Source organism: Monopterus albus, unplaced genomic scaffold (assembly GCF_001952655.1).
Source record: "Monopterus albus unplaced genomic scaffold, M_albus_1.0 scaffold93.1, whole genome shotgun sequence".
NCBI lineage: Eukaryota > Metazoa > Chordata > Actinopteri > Synbranchiformes > Synbranchidae > Monopterus > Monopterus albus.
The window spans coordinates 771,211-777,937 of NW_018127973.1; the positions used below are offsets into that span (position 1 = coordinate 771,211).

Sequence of the window (6,727 nt, forward strand, 5' to 3'; positions counted from 1 at the left end):
AATAGTGGCAGCTGGAAATTCCCACTCAGCCTCAGTTGTCTTCTCCCACACACAGCTTTTATCCATCCAAGTGATTTCACTCATCTGTACACATTCACTGCACTGATTACCAGACCCTAGAGATTTAGTCTCTACTATAATTAAAATGCTAATAAGAATAAGGACCTGCAGGTGCACAGTAAAGGAAAGTTTAAAGCATTTCCCAGGTACCACAATACAGCAGTGTACAAATCTCTCTGCATGCACTGTCAAAGTGTTTTATTAAATAGAAGCCATCATACTGATTAACACTGTTCTACTGGAATACAGAGGGACAAGCTGTAATCTGACATCGTGTGGATTAACATGAAGAGCATCTTCCAGCCACACAGCTTCATGATCTTCACCGTCTTCCAACTGGGTTGATTTACTCAGTCACCAAATTGACATTCATGCTCCATCTCTAACTCCACATGAAGCAAAATATGATTAGCACCTACATGTAAATCTCAAAAGGTTAAGTAAAAATCGTAAGAAGACTTAAAAGATTAGCTGCAATAATTTATAAGCTCTCATCACACTCAATAGAAAATATGCAGTTCATTTTGCTTAAAAAAAAATATTAATGAAGTTTTATAATATTTAAAGTACACTGATATGATTTAGGCCAAGGAAAGAACTTACCTTCCAGCGGTTACCACATTCATTACACAGGACAAATGTGGTCATTGGCTCATCAGCGCTACGTGTCTGCACCTAATACATGCACAGGTTTTAGAAGCATAAGCAGTACATTAGCACAAATGACATGAAAATCCTGAAAATCATTTACACTTAATGGCCTAATAACCCAATATTAACTCAAGTCTTAATGGAATATTCCATGTTGATACACTGGCATGCCTTAAAATAACTGAATTTAATACCACAACACTAAGGCAAGCCTTGAAATTTAACTTTTTCCTTTATTAAAACAATACGCAAGTGTCAATATCCCACTTGGTCTCTAATTGGCTCAGTGTGGGTCTGTAACAAGGTGTGTAAGGGTGAAGGAATCCTCACTATTTCTCTGTATTTTGAAGTTGTGAAATACTTCTGTTAATCATGCCCACTCCCTGTGTAAAAAGTTAAGGAATTGTGCTATTTCTAAGGGAGCTCCCTAATGATTAACTTTGCTGTCCAGGTACCGTGCACTGGCACATATGTGCATGTCTGTTTACCTGGTTGTAGGTGCAGTTCTTCTTCTTACACTTGCCGCACTGCAGCAGGTCAGTGGTGGTGCCCCCAGTTTTGGCCATCTGGTGCTCCCTGATGGCCTCCTGGGTGAGAACGTTTCTCAGCTGTTTCAGCTCATCGCTGGCCATTTCCTAAACAAATTAAACATGTGTAGAGTGAGCAGAGGGGATGTTGTGAAGTAAAGTGGGGATGAGAGAGAAAGGGTGAGAAGGCAAAATAAGGCAGATCAAGCAAGCACAAGGAGATATGTCTAACCAAGTGTTGCCATGTACTAAAACACAGTTGACAAATTAAAGATGGAGCTGCAGCATTTGGTACCTCAGCAGACATGGCGGCAATGCGGCTCAACTCGATGCTCCCTGCTAGTACGTTTCTGCGAAGCCCAGGGTTCTTGGGGTCCTTCAAGTTGCTGATGCGACTGCGGACTCTGTTCTTATATTTCATATCAGTAGCCTTTATCTCCTGGTAAATATGTGCAACCATGTAGTCAAGGGAGAATTAATTCCACTGTGGTGCATAACTGATTGTAGTAATAATGTTTAATGGGATGCCTTCCATTTGGCCCATCATTGAATGAACAGCAGATTAGCCAAAACAACCAAAATGGCAAATAAAGGATATGATCTTCGATCTCTGCTGCCATGCCGTCACAGTTCGCTGCAAATTCTTTGTAATCATCTGTGAAGACCACAAATATTTCATTCAATCTACAATATTTGTGCATGTCCTGTATGTAAAACTTTGTCAGCATATTAGTTGCTCTAGTGTGTATTACTCTCTGATACAATGTGATCTTGGCCTCACCGTCTGTGCGCAGGGCAGCTGCCAGCATCTCAATGCACTTATCTCTGATGGAATTTCCAGTAGCCAAGTGAGGGGACAGTGGAGCCCCAGCAGAGCTGAAGCTGGGTGACACGGGGCTGGTTGGGATTGTGGGTGTTTTTGGGGCATCGGTTTTAACCTTTCTGCAGAAAAGAACACATGAAAACATATAAAACTGGAGATGTCATAGCTCTGACACATTAACATCAGCTTATCAAGCTGACATGGCTAATGTGTTATCAAACAATTGCCACTTTACACATTAGGCAGGCTTTTCATAAGCATTCATCTGCGTCCTTGGTCGCCTAAAAGTCCAGTATTCACTGTGATTTAGCTCTGATTTTGGGCTCGAATTCAGAAAGGTATCCAATGTTTTGTTGCTAAATGCCTGACTATGATAGTCATTGTCTGTCTGGTGCTGGCCAGGTAGTGCAAAGTGAGTTTATCATCAAAAGAATTTGGCTGCAGCTAGACATGAGGCTGATTAGAGCAGAAACACTAGTAAAACTGCAGGCTGAGAAACAAACAAACAAAAAAAAATAACAAAGATGCCCCATGGAACAAACTGTGTCCGTACAGCAACATGCAGTTTATTAGCATTAGCATCTTGTACTTTATCAAATTACCTTTACTTTAAATGACAAGGCCGGTCGTTTTCTATATCGACATAATTTTAAAACACTCCCCAAACAGAGACTTAATAACAACAATGATTTGCCTCTACTCACTCGTAATGTCTGCAAATCTGTCAGAACTGGATTAGCTTGTTTTTCTGTGCCACAGACCTCCAGCGTTATTCATCAACAAAACACACCACTGTCCTTGTCCAGTTTCCTCATTACAAAACACTATACCATGATATTTTTTGACAAATGTTGCCTAAAATCTCTAAACGGTCAGCCGATAATACAACATTAACTGTGCCAAAGAATGGTAGAGCATTCATGTGGCAGTTAAATGATATTTAACCATTATCTGGCCCCAAAGAGGGGGGTGTCAGGCCAGGCCGCCATAAATCTTCAGAGCCCCACAATAAGCGACACCATTTTCCAGACCTAACCTTCCCTTAACACACAGCATCCCTGAATCCTCTCCTCACCCAAGCAAAGAGCAGATATGCATTGTATTTGCTCAGGTTAAACAGTGACTGGCCCAACAGGCTTAGTAGGCAGTCACATCCTAGAGCTAGGTCTGCTCAGTTGTCCAACCATTGACACTGTTCTACCAAGATTGTCTAACAAAAGAAGACTATTAATTTCATTGAGTCTAAATGTATTATCACCAACACCAATACAAGTTCTGTGTGGGTCTAGGAGTGAAGGCTAATCTACTGGTTCATCAGACGGAAACCTTCTCACTAACTGGTGTTTTGTTGAATTGGGCCCATGGTGTGTTTCCAGTGTCCCAGAACCACCTCCCTGTTAGTCTGCACCCACACGCCCTCCATCCACTCTCTCAATAATTCAGGCTGTTAACAAAAAAACTAAGCCATAGCAAACATTTCAAATGCTGTCCTAGCCAAACATTTCACCAGCCAAACTTCTGCTTCCATTTGTTCTGCATCAGAATCCACCCTGTGTTACTAATCATGACAACAAACCAGCAAATGTGTAATACATCCTCATGTTAGCCTGCTCATGCTAACACCAGGAAGTAGGCCCAAGCCAGCATGTAGCAAACATTTTTGTTAAGTGTGACCTCCTATGCTAGTTTAATTCAGTTTAGCAGGCATAAGCCTCACATATGTTCCAATTTGTTCAAAAGGACCCTACCTATTTTTTACCCCATTCACACAGTTTTCTTCTGCTCCAACGCCACTCATTGAACCCTCCTGCACTGTTAGCTAAGTCCTTGGCTATCTTTGGCTCCGCCCCTTTATACCCAACTCACCTAGCAAAGAGACAGCTGACTTCAATCCCCTAGACCCAATATCTGCTGGGCAGACTTTAACTTTCCAGCCACACTGCTCTGCCTCCATGGCTAATTCTGTGCATTTCAGTTTCTTCCCCTCATGAAGTGTATCTACAGCGTCCTCCCAGAGAACTGTAAGCTCGACAAAATACACTGTCCACAACACCAAGGTCTGGTCTGAGGTTAGTGCCGACTATCTCCTCAGGAACTATGAGCTGATTCCCTAAATCTACTTTCATTTGCCAGTCTCCCTCTGCCTTTAGCTGGCCTGCACCCTGCCTGTTCAAAATGACTTGCTTCTTGCCTTTTTCACCCTCACAAACAAAATGCCCTCTTGGTTCTTTTTCTCCTCCATAACTTTTCATAACATCTGAAGCAAGCAAGAATCAACTGCCCATGCATGACATCTCTGGATATTCTTAACATACTGTATATTAGGGTCTTGTGTTTCATAATGCTGAAAGCTGTCACCCAGTGCAGTGGTGCAGTGGTGCGTTTCCCTGTTGTGTTTTTAAACAGTAGTGGAGGTCTATGGCACAGATAAGCAATTCACTGTTGGTTTTAATTTCTGTATGGAGAGTGTTGAAAATAACCAACCTTATCCTTTCAAGATTGTGTCAACTAGACTGAATAGAAAATAATCACTATCATCATCATAAATCATAATGAATGGCCTCAATACTGTAAAAATTATTTGTGTTGAAATACCTTTCAATGCTATCAGTTGAGGGCTTCCTCTGCAGAAGTGCAGGCTGAGAGGTCTTGGACCCGTTGGACTCTCTCCTGTAATACAAAATGAATGCCATCACCATCATTCTTCACACTGAAAGAAACTGTCAGAACTTAAAAACTATTTCCACATGCTCAGTACTTTGGAAAAAAGTGAGTTATTTCTGCTTCATATACCTTTCACCTGTTAGCTTCTTAGCTGGTGGTGAGCTGCTTTTCTTTGAGTCAGTCGACTCCCGCCTAAATAATGATCCACTTTCAGTAAATCAGATTTTAATGACGATGTTTATTTCTAAATAATTTAAGTGAAAGTGAAATTTTAAGTGATGAAAAATATAATGATAATGAAGACTGGTCCTACCTGTCAGGTTTGGAGTCAGTTGAATAACGTTTCACAGGTTGGCTGGGCTTCGAGTCACATGACTCCTTCCTACAACAGAAATCAAACAGAGCTGTAACATATCACACTTTGTTAAAAAGAGCACACTTTGGGTTATGTCAGACATGAAGCGGTTTAAATAAAGATGCAAAGTATAGCAGGACATGTTTTTCTGCTCCTGCACACCTGTGTTTTTCTTTTTTGACATCCAAACTGAGCTTTTTGGGGGGTGGAGTTTTAGAGTCAGAGGAATTTTTCCTGACAAAAGGAAACATTTGTGTTATAATTCTGAAACAAATCCAGCCCAGGCAGGCCAGTAAAATCATAATACGCTTATGTCCTCATGCACTGAAAACCAATAAAGATCTATTTCAAGATGCTGAAGTTGAACCACACATCCACATGTCACACCCACAGCTCAGCAAGCATCTTCACACTCATGACTTGCCAACCTTTCTCTCTTGGCTTCATCTGAATGTTTTTTAGGCACTTTGTTATCCGACGAGTCTTTCCTGCAAAAAGACAACAGTCTTTGTGCCAACAGAAAACTTAACAGAAGCTATGATCTTTTTACAGCAAGTTGTTTTACACCAGTTTGAAATAAAGGCGCAAGTGTCCAGAGGGGTCCCATTAAATGTCAGGATACAAATACTATGAAAATTAAAAACCTTCCTAAATTATCTGGAATATAATCTGAAAGAGCTAATATACACTACACACTGCCGTACTGGAATATACAGCATATACATAATATAGTATGGTGTCAGTATTTTATGTAAAACAATTGTGAACACAGAGATCACTGTCTGAGGTCTGATCATCCAGAGATAACAGCAAAGTTATTTTTTAAGGATGAATGAGAGACGGCGCAATTCCCAGATTGCAGACCTGTCTTTCTTCATGTGATCCGACGTCTTCTTCTGTGAAGGAGGTTTAGAGTCCAATGACTCCTTCCTGTTGTGACAAACAAAGATTCAATGCAGAGAGAAGCTTCCAAATTAAGTAAGTTATTTTTCCAAACTAATCCTCCCAGACACTTCAAGGCAGCAATTACAGACATGCTGTCTGTAATGAGAACTCATCTGGTCCAGACCTCTCTCGCTCCTTTTTCCCATCCACTGAGGAATGCTTTGGAGTAGGCGGGGGGTGAAGGTGAAGAGGGAGCGGTGGAATAGGTGCGTTTGGGTCAGGAGGCTCTTTTCTAAATGGAGAGAGACCTTTGAGCTGACTCACTTCAGGATCAAAGTGAATAACAGAAAATGTCAATGAGATGTAATACAAGTGGGTATGTGGACCCTGACCTTAGTGGAGGAGGATGAAGGTGAAGAGGAAGAGGTGCTACTGGAGCATTTGTGTCAGGTGGTTGTTTCCTGGTGTAAAAATTAACATTGGTTTGCTTAAAAAAATAAAATAAAAACTCACTCAAAAATCATTTCACAAACATGCACCAAAGCATGCCTGACCTCTCTCTCTTTCCTTCTAGTGAAGGTCGCTTAGCCGGAGGAGATGTGGATTGAGGAACGCAAGGATGAGGATGTTGTGAGTCTTTATTGTCCTTCCTGAACAAATGTCACAGCAGTGCAGATTAGAGTGGAGCACCCCAAGAGTCACTTGATGCTGTAACATGCTGTTCAAGCTAAATACGAAATCCTTTTAATAAAGACACACTTG

General features: G+C 41.2%; 1 protein-coding gene across 2 annotated transcripts in view; it reads right to left on the bottom strand.

Annotated features, from left to right (window-relative positions):
* Window positions 1-595: 595 nt before the first annotated feature.
* tcea3 (transcription elongation factor A (SII), 3) overlaps window positions 596-6,727 on the bottom strand; it is an 11,696-nt gene continuing 5,564 nt past the window's right edge. The window contains exons 5-14 of one of the 2 annotated variants that reach the window (XM_020608535.1): window positions 5,509-5,568; window positions 5,243-5,314; window positions 5,039-5,107; window positions 4,855-4,917; window positions 4,657-4,731; window positions 2,020-2,180; window positions 1,837-1,893; window positions 1,534-1,688; window positions 1,200-1,346; window positions 596-735 (exon numbers count right to left, since the gene is read on the bottom strand). In XM_020608535.1, the coding sequence (XP_020464191.1) occupies window positions 622-735; window positions 1,200-1,346; window positions 1,534-1,688; window positions 1,837-1,893; window positions 2,020-2,180; window positions 4,657-4,731; window positions 4,855-4,917; window positions 5,039-5,107; window positions 5,243-5,314; window positions 5,509-5,568 (973 nt within the window). In that variant the 3' untranslated portion in view covers window positions 596-621. The remainder of the gene's footprint in view (window positions 736-1,199; window positions 1,347-1,533; window positions 1,689-1,836; window positions 1,894-2,019; window positions 2,181-4,656; window positions 4,732-4,854; window positions 4,918-5,038; window positions 5,108-5,242; window positions 5,315-5,508; window positions 5,569-6,727) is intronic. The other variant, XM_020608536.1, reaches the window with a different exon arrangement.